This window comes from Geospiza fortis, unplaced genomic scaffold (assembly GCF_000277835.1).
Source record: "Geospiza fortis unplaced genomic scaffold, GeoFor_1.0 scaffold106, whole genome shotgun sequence".
Taxonomy (NCBI): domain Eukaryota; kingdom Metazoa; phylum Chordata; class Aves; order Passeriformes; family Thraupidae; genus Geospiza; species Geospiza fortis.
Genome location: NW_005054377.1, coordinates 2,098,152 through 2,118,532, shown reverse-complemented (window position 1 = coordinate 2,118,532; position 20,381 = coordinate 2,098,152). Strand labels below are relative to the sequence as shown.

The 20,381-nt window shown below is 51.3% G+C and overlaps 1 protein-coding gene across 1 annotated transcript; it reads left to right on the top strand.

Moving 5' to 3' along the window:
* Positions 1 to 5,602: 5,602 nt before the first annotated feature.
* Positions 5,603 to 19,829, top strand: TRAM2 (translocation associated membrane protein 2). Its single transcript, XM_031060253.1, has 11 exons — positions 5,603 to 5,617; positions 7,094 to 7,157; positions 9,311 to 9,420; positions 9,639 to 9,755; positions 11,301 to 11,359; positions 11,910 to 11,994; positions 12,078 to 12,148; positions 12,821 to 12,925; positions 13,052 to 13,210; positions 14,609 to 14,781; positions 15,394 to 19,829. Exons 1-11 carry the CDS (start codon positions 5,603 to 5,605, stop codon positions 15,465 to 15,467), a joined length of 1,032 nt encoding a protein of 343 aa, XP_030916113.1. The 3' UTR covers positions 15,468 to 19,829.
* Positions 19,830 to 20,381: the final 552 nt, after the last annotated feature.

The following is a 20,381-nucleotide window of genomic DNA, read 5'->3' as shown; positions in this document are numbered from 1 at the left end:
GGCTGTCCCTGCGCGAGAGGGTCCCCACCCGGCCCAGGTGCCCCCATCCCGTACGGGGAGGGGGCTGTGGGGTGCGGGTCCCCTCGGTCTGGGCTCAGAGTGCCGCCCCATTCATTCCCCATCGCTCGCCCAGCACCGGAGCGGTTCCCCACATTGCCACGGGGACCCAGCCTGCTGCTGGCTTTAGGGGTGGCACATCCTTCACATCCTTCTGCCCCCGCTCCAGCTCTGCCGAGGGTCCCTGCCTGGGGAGGGGAAGCACAGGCGGTGTCAAAACCCCTGCCCCGAACCCACCGCAGCTGCCGGGATGTCCCGAGCGCTGAGGGGCACATCAAGCGAGAAGCGAAGCCTTGCGTGATATTCCCAGCTCTTGGAAATGGAAGAAAAATTTTTTGCCTTTTTTTTTCGCCTTTTTTTCTTTAACAGTAGCCCTTTTCCAGGTGTTTTCTCCGCAGCCCGTGGGACGAGCACCGGTTCCTCGCCCTGCCGGGGTGGCCGCAGACCCCCGCAAGGCCGCTGTCCCGCCACCGCCATGCCGAGAACACCGCTCTGTCCCTCCCGCTGCTCCGGCTCCTTCCCTGTCCGCCTGCTTTCCCCGTGCCTGGCTCCGGGCATCCCGCACCGAGCAGCGGGCCCTGGTCAGCGGCACCGCCGGCCGGGACCCCCCCGCCTCCCCCGCTGAACCCTCCCCTTCGGCAGTGCCACGTTTCAAAGCAAATCCGGATGGGAAAGGGGTGGCCGGGGGGCCTGGCGAGGGAGGAAAGGCTCCTTCTGTAGCAAATCGCAGGAGGAGGAAATCCATTTCCTTAATTCCTCCCCGCTGGCACCCCCTTGCTTTTCTATCCCCCTCTTTTTTTTTTTTTACTGCGAACTCATTGAATGAACAAGTCTCTTACAGCACTCGAACCCTTTTCGACGTCCTTGTGCATGTATGTATATTTATTTAAGGGTTTCAAAACCGACCCAGGAGGGCCAGCTGTATTCCAAAGCCACATGCAAATGCTGCAAAGTTGGCCTCCAAGTTTCATACTCATACTTAAAAAAAAAATGCCACTGAAGTTGTGTCTCTGTCTCAGGGTTTCTCCCTGCAGATGGGTTTGTTTCATACTGGGAGCCCTGTCCTGGTGAGGTGGTACCTGGGCTTGCTGCTGTGGTGTTTTTGGTTGATATGGTGCTGTGAGGGCAGTTCTCAATTATGATGAACCTCCCCCCGTGGAGGTGGCAGCGGGGAGGGGTTTGTGGTGTATCTGTGTCATTTTAATGTATTTTAATTAAATCTCCCTCAGATGCTGAAGGCAGCAGTTTGCTACTCTCCAGCAGACCTCAGGGAGACAGAGCTTGCCATGCCAGGGTGGCTTCCAGTGCTCCCTGTGGCTGGCAGCATCATCCCTTGGCATGGGGTTTGGGACAGCTCTTGGTCCTTGTGGGTATTTCAGTTTACTTTTATTTTATTATTACATTTATTCCTTCTGCTTTCTTTTGCCCTGGAGGGGAGATCAGCCTCTGCTCTTGCCCAGCCTTCCAAACCATCCGTGCCTGTTTGTGCCACCTCTGTGGTGAGTTTTGGTGGCAGCTCTGATCCCTTGCCATGGTGAGGAGTCCCTGTCACTGTCCCTTCCCCTCCTTCTCCTGTCATCCCTGCTTCCCACCCTGCAGCCAGGTTTGCACCTTCCCCAGTGCCAGTGGCCACAGCCAAGCTCGGGCCCAGCGGAAAAGGCCGAATCCTGCTCACAATAGGCTGTTTCCTGCAGGGAAGGTTTTTTTGGGAAGACACAAATAAGGTTTTTAACCTTTTCCCAGGCATCCCTCATGAGCTGACTGCTTCCTTGCTCCAGCACCCCGCTTGGGGTGATGCTGTGGGGCTGTCATGGGTCTCCCACTGCTCAAGCACAGCATAAACTGCACCTTGAGCATCTTTTTGGGTGCACAAGCTTTCCCCATCCACATGGATTCACCAGTTCCTCTGTGGCAGGGAGCAGATGCTGGTCGTGATGGGATTTGGTGGCATGAGGCTGCTCATTGGTGTTCCAGGTGATTTGATTATTCCAGTGTTGTGTGTGTTTTTGGGGATCATGGCATTGCTCAGGGAGGGAAGCCCCAGGCTTGGAGGGAGTTTCCCCAAAAAGAGCTGTCCTGAGCTGGGCACAACAAAGGCTTTTTATTTCCCAGCCAGCCCTAAACCTTCAGGGTGTGAAAACCCACTTGGTTGTGCAGCTGCCTGGTGCCAGAGAGAGATTTTGCCACGTGTGTGTGCCTGCTGGAGCCCAGACAGAAAAACCTCCCCCTTGTTTTTTTTGGTGTAAAACTATTTTTAGTGAGTCTGTATAGAAACGCGAAACAGGTGCTTCCCATCTTCATGCAGAAATTACTTTGCATATCTTTTTCCACCCTGCTTTGCAGAAAAATGAAGCAAAGGCCAGGCTGGGTTTAACCTGTGTCCCACCAGAGGTGGCTCCTGTGACCAGTGTCTAGTCAGGTTTGGGAAAAATTTTGCTGATTTTGGAGAAGTTTCTGTGTTGGATGAGGGCTGCTGTTGTAATCTCTAATGTGGGGAAACTGAGGCTCAGTCTTATGCCTGGGGTGATGAAATAAAGCTATAAACCATTGTTTCAGCAGTGATTCCATGCCTTTGCTGGGCTTTCCCCCTGTGCAGATCGTGGGATGTGAGTCACGGGCTCCCAGGCTCAGAGCTGTGACACTCAGGAGAAGGCAGCTGACAAATGAGCTGCTATTTCCAGGCTTCCTGCTAAATATACTTTCCCCTTCCCAGTCCCCTCCGTAGTACTCTAAAAATTAAGGCCTTTCCATTGTTAATGAGGGAAAACAAAATGCGCTCCTGCCTCCCCTGGTCTTTGCCAGATGTGGGAACCGAGGAATGTGGGGGATGTAAGGGTTGAGTGCTGGGAAGAGTGGAAAAAAGGTAAAAAAGCGCAGTATTTAGGTTTACTTTTAAAAAGGGAATAAACAGGAGGGAGGGTGAGGCAGTGGAAATAGTGTCATGCTGGGGGATGAGTTTGTCTGTGGGGGCAGAGGGGCTGCACCGCCCTTGGGAAGGGCTTTTTGTCAAAGCCAGATGTTTACTTTGAAAAGCTTTGGTCCAAAGTTTGGGCTTTAGTTTACATATAGGGCCTGTGTCAATCCATACTGTGCATCAGCAAGTTTGTCTTTCAGTAAACTCTGGGAAAAAGAAACCCAAAGTTGTGAGAAAAGCCTTTGGACAGCATTTTGTCTGTAATTAGTTTGAGTTGTTTTTCAAGCCCTGGAAATATTTTCCCAGCTCAGACTGCAGAAAACTCCCCCAGCCTCCCCTGCCAGAGGTTTGGAGCTGCTGCTTTCCTCCAGAGTGGCTTTAACTCAAGCAGGACCATGGGGATGGTGGCATGCCTCGGGGTTCCTGGCTATGGTGAAGACCAATCCCACTGGGATGAAGCTTTGGAGAAGGGAAATGTGTTTCATAGAATCCTGGAATTGTTCAAGTTGGAAGGGACCTTAAAACTCTTTCCAGCCCTCTGCCATGGGAAGGACAACTTCCACTAGACCAGATTGCTCAGAGCCCTGTCCAGCCTGGCCTTGAACACTGCCAGGGATGGGGAGTCCACAACCAATCTGGGCAAACTGTTCTAGGAGTTTATAGAGTGTGCTGGGGAAAGATGCTCAAAAATTATCCCTCATTCCTGAAAATATTAATGTTTGAGAGTTGCAGTGGGTAATTTCTGGGAGAAGTGCTAAACTGCCTGCATGTGTGTGCTTAGACACCGTTTTAAAAGCCACTTGCACATCTGACCAAGTGGAGTTGGGATTTTGATGTGGAGCATTTCATGGCAGGGGTAAAAAAGGCATCTTCTAAATTGCTGGGTGGGGCTCTGAGCACCTTGGTCTGTGAAAGGTCTCCCTTCCCATGGCAGGGGCTTGGAACATGATCTTTAAGGTTCCTATCAACCCAAACCATTCTGGGACCTAAAAAAGGATGGGAACAGCTTTGCTGCTCTGTATTAGGCCACAATCTCCAGGCTAGGGGGAGTCTGGATTTTTCCAATCACCACATTATCAGGGAGTAAATGCCTGGTGGTAGACAGGAATGTGTGGTAGTGCTGGGATTGCTTGGCTTTATCTTTTGCTCTGCCACCCAGGGCTGCAAGATGGATGTGCTGATTTGGTTTCTGGCCATGAAAAACAATCTCATCCCTGTCCTCGCTGATCCAGGCAGGAAACCCTGGTCATGGTGGACACATTGAGTTTTGCCTCCTTATCATCCATCTGCACTTTGGTCCTTGAGTTAGTGCCTTTTACCAGTAGAAAGCCACTCATTGCTGAGGATGATGTTCCTTCATGGTGTAGAGAGCTCCCAGGACAATTGCTTCCCAAATTTTCCTGGTTCAGGCACACAGAAACATAAAATCATTAATGCCCTCTAAGGTCATTGAGTCCAACCACTCCCCCAGCACTGCCAAGGCCACCACTAACCCATGTCCCCAAGTGCCACATCCCTCATGTAAGGCAGGATGAGGCTGGGATGAGGAACATCTCCCTCTGCATAAAGGTGCCCTTATTGCAGGTCAGGGAGTGGATGAGAAATAAATATACAGTGTTTGCTACATGGTCCCTGCTCTGTGTGTCCCATGGAGACAAATCCCTCTCCCACCCTCTAAAAGGTTGTGCCAGGAAGGATTAGGTTGGATATGAGGAAAATTTCTTTGCTGAAAAGGCAGTCAGTGGTTGGAACAGGCTGGAAGTTGTGGAGTCACCATCCTAGGAATTGTTCAAAAATTGCGTAGATGTGGCACCTGTGGCCATGGTTTTGTGGTGGGCTTGGCAGTGCTGGGGGAACACTTGGATTCCATGATCTTAGAGGACTTTTCCAAGCTGAATTATTCTATGATTCCATGAATGGTGCCCCTGCCAGTAGCAGTTTAGTGGCAGATCTGGCTCTGCTCTCTGCCCTGCAGGGCAGAAACATGCCCAGCACTTCTTCTCCCATATCAGTATCTTGTTTCAGAGCAAACAGACAGCAAGTCTTGTGCCTCTGAATAATCCTCACATTGCTCTTCCCACTCCAAACTTCTGCTTTCCCTGGCTGCCTGTGAAATGCTCAAGGCAGGCTCTGAAGGGTTTTGCCATCCCTGGTGCTCATCCCTATTTCCCAAGCCAAGGAAACCTGATTTTTGCCTTGCAGGTGTCTGCATCTAGGAGGTTACAATATTTTAACAACCAATTTGTCTTTGGTTGTTAAAATATTTCACTGAGGCTTTAGGAAGCAACCTGCTACCCCTTTGTAAGGAGAGGTGGGGAGTGCTGGGATGGCTCCAAAGCTTCTGGTGGTTCTGCAGCCCACAGGAAACAAAGGCAGGTGTGGAGATGGGACAAAGCATTGCTTGTTGGAGGAACCTTCCTACCATGTGCTCTGGGAAAGAAGATCAGGAAAAAGCAAAAGAAGATCAGGATTGGAAACTGTGCTGGGGCTGAGCTCTGTCCAGGCATTGCTTCCCACCCTGGGGATACTCTGGGGCCATTTTCCTGGACTCACAGGTCTGGCCTGTGTCCTCTCCAGCAGGTTAGGAGGCTTCACCTGGAGATGATGTCTTGTTTCCAGCTGTTTATAGCAATGGATGTCAGCCAGGTACTCAGGGAGCTGTAAATCCATCAGTGCCTGCTGCCTTTAGCACATCCGTGACACGGCCGCCCATCCCTGCAGCACCACAGCCACCACTGGCTCCATGCCTTTGTTTCATGCCCTGTGCCAGCCTGTGGCAAGGTTTGGATGTAAACTCCAGTCCTGGATGTGCTTTATAGCTCTGGGATGAAGCAACTTGGCTTTCCCAGCCAGCAAGGTCTGCAGGAGCCAGAAGTGTCTCCCTCAGCCAGCTTGAGGCCAGGCGATGCACTTTTTCCATTCCCACCCCAAGCTCTGCCCGTGGTCTCCATCTCCTGCATCTACTATCTACTCCTCCACAAACAGAGCACAACATGTGGGATTTCCTTTTTTTTTTTTTTTTTTTTTCTCAGTGGAAACAACAATAAAATCCCCAAACATCACAAAAACACACCATGGAGTTTGCTGTCCCCGAGCCGGGGCTGCCTGCGCTGGTTGCTCAATGCTGGTGGTGGCAGGATGGGAACACTTGGCAAAGTCCCCCTGTCTCCCCCACAAGCTGTGGAGCAGTTTCCAGCTGGGATTTTAATATCCTGCAGCTCTGAAGCAGTGGCAGCCATGTCTGTGTGAAATGCAGCTCATCTCTGTCAGTGTTTGAAGGGCACAGGATTTTTCGGGAATGCTTGTGTTTGAGGGTGGGTGCTTGTGAAGCCTTGGAGGGTTGGCTGGGAGCCACTGGAAAGGGAAAATCTGGTGACCTGCTGCCAGTGTGGGGTTGGATGGGATGCAGGCATGCTTGGTGTTGGATGTCTGTGCACTGGATTTTGCTGTGGCCCCAGTTTTGGGGTGTCCTGTGGGGTGGATGCTCTGCCCCATCCCCACAAAGCCTCCTGCTTTGCTGCTGGAGAGGAGCATTCCTTTGAATTAAAAGCAGTTTAGTCAATGACCACATCTGTGGTGATCAGTGACAGAATCAGAGGGAATGCCTGGAGCTATGTCAGAAAAGGTTCAGGTTGAATATTAGGAAAAGGTTCTTTCCACCCCTGAGGGTGGCTGGGTACTGAACAGGCTCCCCAGGGAATGGTCACAGCCCCAAGCCTGAAGAAGTTCAGGAAGGGTTTTGACAACATTCTCAGGCACAGGATGGGATTCTTGGGGTGTCCTGTGCAGGGACAGGAGTGGAATTTCAATGATCTTTTTGGTCCCTTACAGCTCAGGATATTCCATGATTCGATTCTGTGATTCAATAAATGAAAAGTGAGCAGTACAGCCCTGGGTTTTGGATGTCCTGATACCTCATCCTAGGCTTTTTTCCTCCTTTTTGGCCATGCACCTGGGATCTTGTGGGTGACCAGTGTGAGGTTCTGTGTTTCTGCAAGTGAAGCTGGTGCTGGCACATCTCCCTGTGTGATTTGCCTTTCCCATTGTGATGGGAAAAAAACTGGTCCAGAGGACTGGATTTAACAACTGATTTGCTTCTTCTCCCCTCTGTGTCTTTGACAGGTCACAGCCAAGACTGCCTTCCTGTTCATCTTACCTCAGTACAATGTTAGTGTGCCTACAGCAGGTGAGAGATGCTTCTGCTCCACAAAGAAGCTTAGATTCCTCCCAGGAAGAGGGAGTCTGGTTTGCCCCAAATCCTCACTTCCAGCTGCCTTGGGCTCACTGATCAACTGCTCAGGGTCTTGTCTGGCAGTAAATGCAGTCAGGCAGAGATGTTAAAAATAAGATATTTTGGGAAGAGGCAAACTTTGAGTGGCTCAGAGCACTCTGGTCATGCAGCCACGGTTGGGAAGAAATGCTTTGCAGGGAGTTTGGGGGTTTCCTCTCTCTTTCTGCCATGGCCAGGACACTCTGTGGTCCCTGCAGGATGAGGATGCTGCTCCAAGCCTGGTCAGGCAGGATCCAGCTGTGTGATTGCCTGCCTGGAGCAGCTTCTATTCCCTCTGGGGAGCAGCAGGGATTTACCTCTCTGCCAAGCAGCAGGGGCTGTGCATGTCATCCCTGTCCTGCTGATTTTTGGGGATGGCACCTGGAGAAGAAGGTGTGGAGATGGATGTGGTGCACAGCATCCCTGATTCACAGGGAGTAAATTCCAGGAGGCTCTGAGCTGGTGCAGCTTGGAACCAAATGGACCAGAGGAGGTGTCCCAGCTCCCAGCCAGGAGGCTCAGCCTCTTTTATTCCTATTTTGGCTGCTGGCTGCTGCCTTCCTGGCTCAGAGCCCCTCTGGATCTGGCAGGGATCTGGATACTGGCCTGGAGACAGCAGGAGGTGCTTTGGGTAAAGGCCTGGGCTCAGGATGAGCCAAATGCCCGGGGCACAAAGCCTGGCCTGGTGGCAGAAAACTGCAGTTAATTGGGAGTGTTTGAGTGATCATCCAGAGAAAGAGCAGGGTTGGGATTAGGGGAGCTGCAGAGAGGCAGACATGTGGAAGATAAAAGCTCTGCCCTTAAAGGCTTTGCTTATGGCTGAAGGAATCATCCAGCTTCCAGATTAAATTGTGGTCCCTTCTCCCCTGTGGCACAGTCCAGACAACTTCTGCTGCTGGTTTTTAAGGAATTTATTCTTTCCTGGTATGAGAAGTCCCAGAGGGCACAGAGACACCACAGGACCAGCTATTGGAGTATCAATATAGGGCATGAGCTAGTGGGGAGAGAGATCTTGGTGCAGCAGCTTCTTGGGAGGAATCTAAATTTTTCCAAGGCTTTCCCACATCCCCCACAGCTCCTGCTAGAGCTTCTGAGGTGCCCTGGAGAGAGAAGGCACAGCACATGTACATTATATTATTTTCTTTGGCCTTGAATTGTGTTTTTTACCTTGCTTTGGGATGCAGACACCATTTTTACCTCTGGGTCTGCGCAGCACTGGGGGCTCCTAAGGATGTTTTCATATCCTTGTGCCAGGTGTGTTCATAAATCCTTTTCAAATCTTAGAAATCTGGATTGAAGCTTTCTTTAGGGTAGGCAGGGCTGGTGACAGAGCAGTCTCTTCCCAGCACTGGTATCAGGAGAGGACAGACTGGACCAGGGTGAGGGAGAGCAGCAGCCAGGAGTGGGCTGAGCTTTGTGTGATAATACTTCCTGCTGCCTTCCCAACTCTGCTTCTTCCCATAAGCTTCAGGGCTGAAAATAGTCACCTAAATGCAGATGTCTGGGGTATTTTGGGTGCTGCTGGGTCTCCTGTTGCTCCAGAAGAGCACAGCCCCCTGTGGGTCCTATTTCTAATCCACCAACCCTGTGCTGCTGCCCCAGATCTCTCAATAGCAGAAGGCATCTGCATGTAGGCAGCTGAATCCTGCTCCAGCAGTTTTCAGGGAGGAGTGGGAGATCATTAGGAAGTGTTAAATCATAACTGAGGGGGTGGAAATCCTATCCCAAGCCCTGATATTCCTAGTGGGGCATCCCTGATCCCATCGCTTGCTTCAGCCTCCCGTGTCTTCATCCCTTCAGGTGATAAATTCCCATCTCCACAGTTTGAGCTATCCCCAGTGGCAGGGGGAAGCTTTTAGTGTCCCCAGTGTCCCCTCCCTTGAGGTGTGTATCTGTAAGAGGGGAAACCACCCATGTCTGCCCTGAGCTAGCCCTGGAGAGAGCCCTCTGGCCACTGCCATAGTCATGACCTCTCTCTGGTGTCCCCATCCAAGCTGCTCCCCACTAAGCCCTCACCTGGAAATCCTTTGGGCCACGGGGGTCTGACCCACGCTCTGGTGTCTTTGCAGATGGGGAGCTGGTCCAGTATCACTATGGGCTGAAGGATCTGGTCACCATCCTCTTCTACATCTTCATCGCCATCATCCTGCACGCGGTGGTGCAGGAATACGCCCTGGACGTGAGCACCATTCCCTGTCCTGTGTCCTCAAAATACCTCAAATCCCACAGAGGGCTCTGCATTTAAATGCTCTTCTGGGGGTGGTCTGGGGATGAGGTGGTGATGAGTGAGCCTTCATCTCTGGAGGCTGCTCAGGATGAGGAGGAGGAAGAAGACAGACAGAGTGGATGATGGCTGATGTTTTCTTGTTGTTTGTCTCTCCCTCTGCTCCTTCCCAGAAAATCAACAGGCGTCTGCATCTCTCCAAGGTCAAGCACAGCAAGTTCAATGAGTCAGGGCAGCTGGTTGCCTTCCACCTCACCTCTGTCATCTGGTGCTTGTACGTCGTGGTGACGGTAAGGCACGGGGCTGCCTGGCATTTGGGTTTACAGGGGGAACTGTGGCTTCTGGAGCACAAAATCCCACTGGCAGCAGAGTCCCCAGCCAGCTTCTGGGCCAAAACAGGCACATTTCAGTCAGTTTTGTTTTCAGCTGTGGTGGATCTTTCTTGAAGGCAGGTTTGGGAGGTCCTTCTCCTGTATTGTACAAGGCACAGGTAAATGGGCTGTGAAATATTTTTGGGCCCCAGAAATCCTGCCTGGCCCCATCATCTCCATCCTCTGCTGCAGGACCTGATGCCTTTCTCAGCTTATTTTCCTCCTTATGTACATTCAGTGCCTTGAGGTTTCTGGGTGCCTTTTGTGGGGTCATGGGGCTTATGGGCAGAATTTTGGGATCCCTCTTTGTGGTTCCTTCCTTGGCAAGCTGATGGTGAGGGAATCTTTGAAAACAAGGAAACCTTGCTGTTCCTTGGGGATGTGTCAACACAAAGAATTCGGAGGGAAAAGTGTCATTTTGGGAAGGAGAGGGGAGGGAAGAACAGGTGGTGTGGGAGAGATCTGACTGTTTTGGCAGGGTGAAATGATGATGCTTTGCTGCCTGCAGCCATTGGGGTCCAGCTGTGGTCTGCAGTGGCTCTGGGGATGGATCTTTGGGGACAGATTCCCTCCCCACTGCTCAGAGGGTCCTGCCAGCCCTTCTTAGAGAGCTACTTTTCCTTTCAAGGCCAGCATTTCTAGAGATCTGCTGGCACTGCCTCTGCCCCATAGGGCTCTGAGGAAGGAAACTTTGGCAGAAGAGTTGATGCTGCTGGTTTTGGGCTCCCCTTGCCCAGTGCCAGACCCATTCCTCAGCAGCTGTGGGGCTGGAGCCTCCTGTACAGCCCACATTGCTGTGATGTGCTCCCCAAACACCCAACATATGCAGAGCAGGTCACCCTTGTGCTTCCCTGGCCTTCTCCAGCTGGAAAAAAGGCTCTTGGGACAGACAGGGAGTGGATGATGGTGACTGGGCAGGACAAAATTCCTGTGCCAGCATCTCCTTGCAAAGCCTAGAGCAGCATCTGTGTGGCAGGAATGGGAAGGGAGTCCCGTTCTGTAAGGCAAGAGGTGGAAAATGAAACTATCCAATTCATATCCAGTTATTTTTGTTGGTGTTTTCTATTCCTTTCTCTTCAGAAGCACTTCTTGTTGCTTAAGTGCTGCTGGGGTTGGAAATGCCAGTGGGGAAGAAGCCTCTGGACCATGCACACAGGAATCTCACCCCTACACCTCCAGAGCATTCCAAACCCCAAAATATCCTCTCCTAAGCTTGGGATCCTCTGTGCAACTCACCAAGCAGCTTTCAGCCCCCAAACAAGGGGCCTGGTGAAATTTTAGAAGGGTGCTATAGACCCACAGATGCAGAGCTCAGCCTTGGCCCTCACCGGGAACGTGGTTTTTCCTACAGGCTGTGATGAGACTTGGGTGTCATCTCCAGTTCCTTGTTTCACTGTACCATCAGCCCACCCTCTCATGACCTGTTTTGTTTTGCTGAAGCCTTGCCTCTCTTCTCTTTTTCAGGAAGGATACATTTCAAACCCCCGGAGTCTGTGGGAAAACTACCCGCATGTCTATCTACCGTAAGCACTTGTGAGGGCATTTTGTTCTGGGGCTGGCCACTTCCTTCCTCTCCATGGTTTTGCCTGCTGGGAGTGGGGTGCTGACAGCACAGCACCCTCTGCATGCACCCTCTGCATGCTCTGCTGCAGTGAGACCATGGGAAGTGGGGATATCTCTTTTGTGAGCCTGGGGAGGGGTGTTCCAGAGGGTTTCACGAGGAAGGCCCTGTGGGCTTGGTTACTCATCCTGCCTGTTTCCTGCATCACCTTGGGAAAGTCTCTGTGCTGTTCATTTTTTCACAGCAGAAATGTAGTGGGGGACGACCCTTCCTTCTTGGTTTTTAACAAAAGTGAGGTTTGCTGAGAGCACAGAGACCACAGCACAAGCATCTGGATAAACTCCATGTGTGGCTCTCTCAGCTCAACAAATAATTTCAGCCCTGAAATGATTTCTCCTAAATCCCATGGCTCCAGAACAGTGGAGGGATTGCCCAATGCTGCCCTGGCACTTGGATTCTTGGGGTCCTGCCTTGGCCTGGGCTGGCTTACGTGACTCCTCCCTGCATTTCAGGTACCAGGTGAAGTTTTTCTACCTGTGCCAGCTGGCCTACTGGCTGCATGCCCTGCCCGAGCTTTACTTCCAAAAAGTCCGCAAGGTGAGAGCCAGGTGGAGGTTTTGGGAGAGGCAGGGTGGCTGGAGAGGGCTGAGAAGTTGATTTGGCTTTTCTGCCCCTGCCAGGAGGAGATCCCCCGGCAGCTGCGCTGCATCGCGCTCTACCTGCTGCACATCGCCGGCGCCTACCTGCCCAGGTGAGTCCCTGCCCCAGCATCCCCTCCCACACCAGGGGTGGGGCTGGGCAGCTGCTTCTGCCCTGGGGGGCACCTGGGAATCCTCAGTAGGGTGAGGAGCTTGGGAGGAATAAATTGGATTGTGTCAGTGGAGAGTGACTTTTTACCTAGGTAGGTATATAGGACAAGGGGAATGGTTTTAAACGAAAAGAGGAGAGATTTGGATATTGGGAAGAAATTCTTGCCTCTGAGGGTGGTGAGGCACTTGGCACAGGTTGTCCACAGGGTTTCCTATCCCTGGAAGTGTTCAAGGCCAGGTTGGATGGGCATTGGAGCAACCTGGGACAGTGGAGGATGTCCAGGGCAGGGGGTTGGAGTGAGATGATATTTAAGGTCACTTCTCACCCAAACCATTCTCTGCTAAAAAACAGAGCAGCCTTGCCAGCCATAGGGTTTTGTGTTGGATATATCCCAGCTCTGCCAGTGTTCTGGATGTTGTTGATGGTTTGTAGACAGGAATTTTCCCTATTGCAGCCCTACCCCCACAGAGGTCTGGCTTTGGGCTGGTGCTGCCGCTCATGGACAGCAGGGCTGAGGCTGCAGCTGGGTTTGAAGGGTGAAGGTTGAAGGATGAAGGTAGAAGGATGAAGTCTGACCAGTCCAATGATGCTTTTTTTTCCTCTTCCCTGACAGTTTAACCCGCTTGGGGCTGATCCTCTTGCTGTTGCAGTACTTGGCTGAGTTCTTCTTCCACATGGCGCGGCTGGTTTACTTCACAGACGAGAACAACGAGAAGCTGTAAGCAGGGGAGGTGCCTGTGCCTCCCATCCTCCTCTGGAGCCCAGGAGAGCCTGGATACTGCTCTCAGCTCCTGGGTTGGCACTGGGGCTGCTCCTACCCACACCTCTGCTTGCCCTCCTGCAGGTTTAATGTCTGGGCCGTGGTGTTTGTGGTCACCAGGCTCTTCACCCTCACCTTGTACATCCTGGTCATCGGCTTTGGGCTGCCACGTGTGGAGAGCCAGGCCCTGGACCCTGAGAGAGGGAACTTCTTCAGCTTCCTCTTCAACAATATTCTCTTCAGGTAGGAATGTCCTCTGTGTCTTCCTTGTCTGTGTTATCCCAGCATGGGTTTTTCTGAGTTTGGAAGTCATGGAATACCAGAATGGTGTGGGTTGGAAGGGTCCTTAAAGATCATCTTGTTCTAACCCCTGCTGTGGACATGGATACCATCACTGGACCAGGTTGCTCCAAGCTCCATCCAAATGTGATCCAGACAGTGATGATCTGATCCTGATTCCATTTAGGGAAGGTCTTAGTGACCTGAAGGGGGTGTGAAGGAAGCAAGGAGGGGTTTAAAGGCTACAGAGAGCGAAAACGGAGGGGAAAAGTCTGGAAATTAGGTGTTAATCAAGTGAAGTTATAAAGTGCAAGCCTATCTTGGAGAAATGCTGGCAGGCTTTCCTTCTTGTACCTGTGAGTGCATTTACACTGATGTGGTCAAGAAAAAGGCATTTTCCCTTCTGCTTGGCCATGTTTTGCTGCTTGTTGATGTGGGAAGCAGAGGGTAGAATGGGCTCCTCATGCCTTGCAGTCTGTCAAGTCTGGGAGCCTTTCTGACCCTTGCAGCAGCTGTGGGTTGAGTTCAGAATTTGCCAGGCATGGTCATTTTCAAGCTTTTTGAAGCCAAGGACTGCTGGCACAACTGAGGATTTGAGGGTCTTTCTTAACCTCCCTTCCAGGTGGTAATGATGGATGATCCTTTAGATCATCCAGGGACGTTGTATCTTGACTGTGCCACTTTGTGTTTTGGGCAGTGCTGGTTGAGATGATCCTGTTCATCCTGTGGGAATCTGCAAAATTAGAGGGTTTTGGGAAAGCTGCAAAAGGCAGGCTTCAGAGACAGTAGAACTGTGATTAGAGCTAAGCTAGCAGGCTTACAAGTAGGTATTGTGTTCGAAGTGGGCAAGCATTGTTTTGACCAAAGGTACATGTGCTTATAGTGATTGGATAGAACTACTGTCAATGTGCTTTTGCTTTGTGTGATTGGTCAAAAAACTTACGAAGTAAGTTGTAACATTAAGTTCTTTGTCTGCTGTCGGGGATGTGAGCTGATGGCATCTTCCCATTGTCGTAACCATGTAATGAGACTGATGCTGAAAAATAAAACAGCTCAGAGCACGTTCCACAACAGCCCCATCCTGTCTGTAATTTGTACATATACCCCCGACGAGTGATACATCCATTTCTGCCCTAAAGTTGAAGGAATCAATGAATCAAAACCTGAGAGCTTTATGACATGGAGGGAAAGGAAGGTGGCTGCTCTGGGCTCAGGGGTGGCAGAAAGGAGAGGTGGTGGCTGGAGGGACGGCATCTGCCACATGGGGGGACCTCGGCCACCAGCCCCAGCATGGGGGGAAGGCCAGGCTGGGGGTGGCCTCGCTGCTGTGTTCTCAGCCTGCCTCTTCTCCGCCCCTGGCAGAATGAGTGTGCTGCTGTTGGTGTGCCTCTTCCAGGCCTCGGTGATGTGGCGCTTCATCCACTTCCAGCTGCGGCGCTGGAGGGAGTACTGGAACGAGCAGAGCAGTCGGAAGCGAGCCGCCGCCGCCGCTGCTGGCACCAGGCAGCAAACCAAGCTGCTCAAGAGGGACTCGGGTGAGTGCTGGAAGGGTGTCACTGTGGAGGGGTCAGCCCTGGGGTTCAGCATCCCCCCAGCATGCTGCTGCCTGTGCAGGGTGTCCCCAGCAGTGTCCTGATGTCGTGGGGGTTCCCCCGGACAGTCGTGAGAGAATAAAGGGTTTGGCTTGTGCAAGGGACAAAGTTTATTTCTCCATAGAATCACAGGATGGTTTGCGTTGGAAAAGACCTCTGAGGTCATGGAGTCCAACCTGTGACCAATCACCACGGTGTCAACCAGACTAGAGCCCTGAGTGCCACGTTAAGTCATTCCTTGGACACCTCCAGGGGTGGTGACTCCAAACTTCTCCAAGCAGCCCATTCCAATGTTTAATCACCCTTTCTGTGAGGAGATTTCTTCTAATGTCCAACCTGAACCTCCCTTGTGGCAGCCTGAAGCCATTTCATCTTGTCCTGTCCCTTGTTCCTTGGGAGCAAAGCCCCACCTGGCTGCACCCTCCTGTCAGGGACTTGGGGCAAGTGAGAAGGTCCTTCCTGAGCCTCCTTTCCTCCAGGTTAAACGCCCCCAGCTCCCTCAGATTACACTCCAGAGCCCTCACCAGCTCCGTGTCCCTTTGTTGCCACCCCCAGGTTACCATGAAAACGGAGTGGTGAAAGCAGAGAACGGAACCTCACCCCGCACCAAGAAGCTCAAGTCTCCGTAGAAGCCAGGGGTTGTCTCCTGGGGAGGAGGGCGAGATACCAGGACTGAGCAGCCCCTCCTCCTGCTCCTCACGAGCGAGCGGCGTCCCAAAAGGCTCGGGATCATCTTCCCAAGGTGTCTCTCGCTCTCCTCCCTTCCTTTCTTGCTCTCGTGAACCATTTGCAATAAAACCAAAAAGGTCCCATTCCCCTTCTCCCATCCCCCTCATAGGAACCTTCTCCAGCCCTCCTGGTTTTGCCTTCCTCTGATCTTAAACCAGCGTGCAATTTTTTTTTTCTTTTCTATTTTAGTGTTCGGTTATTTTGGTCAAATGGTTACAAATGTATCATAGATGGTTCCAAACAATCCTTTTTTCTCCTACAGCATGTTCCTCCCCTCTCTTCATGGTGCTTCCCTGAGCCCCTGGGACAGGGCCACGACAGCTTGAAGGCACCAAATGTGTGTTATGGGATCAGATTCCTGGGGGAATGTGCTGGGGCTGTGAGATCTGAGGCTCAGGGCTGCTCTCAGGTGAGATGGGGCACAACTGGCCAGCACTCAGCAGGATGGTGATGCTGCAGAGAGAGACCAGGGTCTGATGGAGGAAGCTCAACCCTGTCTTGTCTCCTGGTGGACCTCTGGTTAACTGGGGTTTTCTGAACCCTGCTTTTGAGAGTTTTTGAGAGCTGGCCAGCAGAGAAGGGAGAGAACTTCCTTCTTCATATGGAAGGTCCACCTCCCAGCCTCTGCTTGTCCCAGGGGGGTTTCTCTTGGCTGCCCCGTGGTTGTTCTGAGCCCAGGGCTCTGCAGCTCTCAGTGTTTTGTTATGGGGCAGCAGCATCCTCAGTTCCATGTGAATCCTTGAGGCCTGCCCTGCTCTGAGCATTGGCCTGGCTCTTGTCAGTTCAGCCCTTTGCCAGCTTCTCTGTGCCTCGTGGACCTGGTGTTTTTGTTGCTTGTGACCACATCCAGGTGACAGATGGGTTGCTGCAAAGGGTTTTTGCATCAGTGGGACTGTGCCTCTTGTGCTGTCACCTCAGCCTTCCTCATCCCTACCATACCAGTCCAGCCATGCCATCGGCAGCCACCAGCTTCACTCTTTGTTTCCAAAGGATACAGCACTTGTATCCACCCAAGGTGCTATCAAATCCAGGGTTTCTTCCAAAAATCCTAGCCCCTTCATCCCTTTCTGAGCTGTGAATGAGATGACAGGGAAGGAAGGCAAAGGAGGCCAGGACTGCAAGGAGCAGCTTGCATTTTAGGAAAAGCCTGGCTTGTGACATGTAGCTGTTAGCAGATGGAGTTGTCTCAAATCTACCTCAGAGGCCATCTGTTGCTGCAGACCACTTTCCCCTCTTGCTTCTGCCCACTGCCACCTCCACGTGCTGGCAAGAGGTTTTGTGGAAAGCCAGATCCCACCAGCTTCATCCCTTGCTGAGTCTGCTGGGGAGCAGCATCTTGGGATTTTGTAGGTCAGTGCCATCTCTCTGGGCTTCTTTCTGGGGTGCCATGCCAAGCTAGGTTTGGCAGGTGAGCAGTAGTGGCACCTCTGTCCCCACACTGTCCTCTGGGGCAGTTCCTGAGCTGGGCTTTGCTGTTGGTGCCTCTTGTGCAGTGAAGTCGGCCGTAGCTTTAGTTCTGCTTGGCACAGCAGGAGCAGGGGACTCGTGGTGTGTCCCCTTGGCTGGGTGAGGAGAGGGACACAGAGCTGGGCTGCTGTCCATGTGCAGTCCAGGACTGATCCTTGGTGTGCCCCTGGCTCAGCCCTTGGGGGCACCTGAACTCCGGCTCTCTCCAAGTGCAATTCCAGCTTGAGGCTGGTGCTGTTGTCCTTCACACCAGTCGTGTTTTGAGGAATGGGTGACAGTTGATTTTCTGCCCCTCTTTGAGCTGAGTTGGTTTTTTTCCCCATTTATCTGGGTGTCTTTTGTCCTTTCCTCCCCCTCTCCTTGATGAGGAGAAAGAAAACATGCAGGGACATGAGCACAGTTGGTCAAATTCCACTTGTTCCTCAATCCCCATAACATTTGAGTGTCAAGTGAGAGATGCTGGCAGGAGAGGGCTTTCCCTGTTCTCAGGGAATCTGGGGAAGGAGGCTGGAGCACAGCCCCTGGTGGCTCCTTGCCATTGCTCCTTGTAGCCTGTGCTGGGAGGATAAGATGCTTTTTGGCTCAGAGGCAGCAACAGGACCCACAGTGCAGCGTGATCAGGGGGGAAAAGAGCTTTGTGTTGGGGAGGACATGGAAAAGGTTGAGTGTGAGAGGTTTTTCCTTTCTCCTGCCTCTTCCCATCCACTTCCATCCCCTGCCAGTGCCCTCCAGGAGTGACTGCTGGCTGGCACCTCCCCAGAGCCTCTGCCAGGCCTTTCTGCAGCGCCGGTGCCTCGCAGCAGCCAAGCTGCTGACTCTGTTAGCAGGTGACACATAGAGCCCCTCAAAAACATGGCTGCTGAATGACTCCTCCTCCTGCCTGCTTGGCTTCAGGCAGCTTTTCCACTTGCACAATCCTATCTGTGTACAGTAGCTGGTGATGCTTTGTATCCCAAGTGCCTTATGTTGTAGCCTCTCTGTGCACTATAGCAGTAGCTGAACACCCTCCTTTGTTACTACGTATGTACAACATATGCTACATTTATGTGTTTTCTGTTTCCTTTTGATAGAGCTACCAGGAAAAGGGACATTTGTTTTTGAAGCATTTCCATGTGTTCTTTTTATGATTTTGGTTTTTTTAAACCTATAGATAATGGGGCTTTGTTTTTTTTCTAGCCCTCCCCTATATTTAGTCCTCAGAAATCCCCATCTTTCTGTTAGACCCAAACCTGGCAGGTTGTTTATTTTTTTAGCTGAGCCTTTGTTGTGAGGCGATATCCACTGTTATCCTGGAGGTTTGCAATTCCCTCTCCATCAGAGGGGCTGCCATGGGCTGCTCCTATCTCTGTGTTGTAGTGCAAGCACAATCCCTGGGCTGCAAGCCTGCAGTAACTGCTGCTGTTGTTCCCGTGTCCGTGTCATTTCTCAGCAGATCCAGCCTTCCTTTCAGCCCAAAGAGCTTTTTCTTGGAGTATTTTCATTGCAAGCCCTTAGTGGTCAGTCTGTCCTTGGCCTCTCTGCCTATGAAATGCCACGAGCTCACTTCCCTTTACTGGATGCTCTTTTCATGCCCCATCTGTGTCATCTGCAGAAAACATCATGGAATTGTTGGGTGAGGTTGGAAAATGCCTCCAAACTCGTCAAAGTCCAACCTTTAATCCAACATCAAGATCCAACCCTGAACAGGAGCTCTTGTCCACCACAGTGCAGAAGGTGATGGAGATTATCCGAAACTTCCAGTGGGATGTGATTCATTGCACTCTTCCCATGGGCTTGAGGCTGCTTTAGTAGTCTGTGTCCATTATCCAACCTAAGGAGGTCAGGAATAGAGTAGTCTGTGGTTTTTGGGGTGAAGTGTAGTGTTTTGCTGTCCTAGCCTAGAAGAGCTGTGAAATACCAGCACTAGTTCTCTTTTCTTGTCTTAGGTAGTTGGAGAATGGGCTTGGGAAGAGAAAGCGGTGGAGGAAAAACAGATGTAGCATTTCACATACAGTTTTTGAGTGACTCTTACATTATGGGGCATTACAGTTGCGTTTTATGTTGTTGTTGTTGTTATTTAGGATTCTTTCTTCTTACTCATCATGTTTGGGTTAGTAGTAGCCAAGTTCCAGTTCCCCTGTAGGTCCCCTTACCTTCAACTCAGTGTTTTACCTTAACAAAAAGGTATTTTTGGTAGGCTTCCTGGTTGGAGGGAAGTATGGTCACTCTGGGACGTCTCCTCCTTGCCTCCCAGTGACTCTGGGAGCTTGGAGCCATCCTGCCTTTGAGGCAGTGCCTGGGGCTTTACAGCAGCCTCAGGCTCTTGCCTTTGGTAGATGGACCCCAGGTTGTGTCAGCAGTGGGTGGAGATGGTGGGGTTTGATTTACAGCCTTTCAGGAAACTTCATGGGGAATGAAAGGTTGGTTTAGAAGGTTTTATGCCCAGCAGTGAGGTAGGTTCCTCCTCCTTGGAGCTGTGTGTGGGGTTTTTCTGGGAAGAATGGCTGTTGGAAAAGCCAGGTAGAGGTGTGTAGTTTTTCCTCTAAAATGTTGAACTCGACTGATCAAACTTCAGCAAAGGAACTCGAGGAAAAATTCTGTTCTTCCATATTTATGCTTTAGTGGAAATTTCCTGATTTTGGAGGGGGTGGGTGGGATTAACAGTCTGATATTTTATCCCGTTTGTTTCATTCTTCCTGTCACTTCAGTTTTTGTACGGATTTTGTTTGTTGTTGTTCGTTGTTCAATGACTTTTGTGATAAACTCAGCAGAAGTATTTTTCTGAAATAAATAAATAAAAGGCATAGATTCTTCCAGTGCTGTTTCCACTGATGCTTTACTATTAAGCTGTGCATGTGGCAGGGGCACCTTTCACTATCCCAGGTTGCTCCAAGCCCTGTCCAGCCTGGCCTTGGACACTTGCAGGAATGGAGCAGCCACAGCTTCTCTGGGCACCCTGTGCCAGAGCCTCACTACCCTCACAGGGAACAATTTTTTTCCCAATATTCAATCTAAATCTGCCCTCTTTCAGTTTAAAGCCATGCCCCCTTACCCTGTTACCCCAAGCCCTTGCAGCTGGGATTCATCTTCCCACATTTCCCATGTCCACAGCACAGGCAGCTGCTCCAGAGTTCATTATTCGTGGCTGCTTTCATCAGAGGGAGTGGAGGCTAAGGGTATTTGTAGGACATGATTTATCTGATGTGGTTTAGGCACATATTTTTGGTGAGCTGTATTGTATATCTTGTGCAGCTGGCCCCAGGCACACGACATCACTTGGCTGAGGGTTAGGTTATGGTTTTGTAGCCTGTGCAGAAAATAGTTTCTGACTTTCTACAGCTCAAGTAATTTCATCTGTAAGTTTTTGG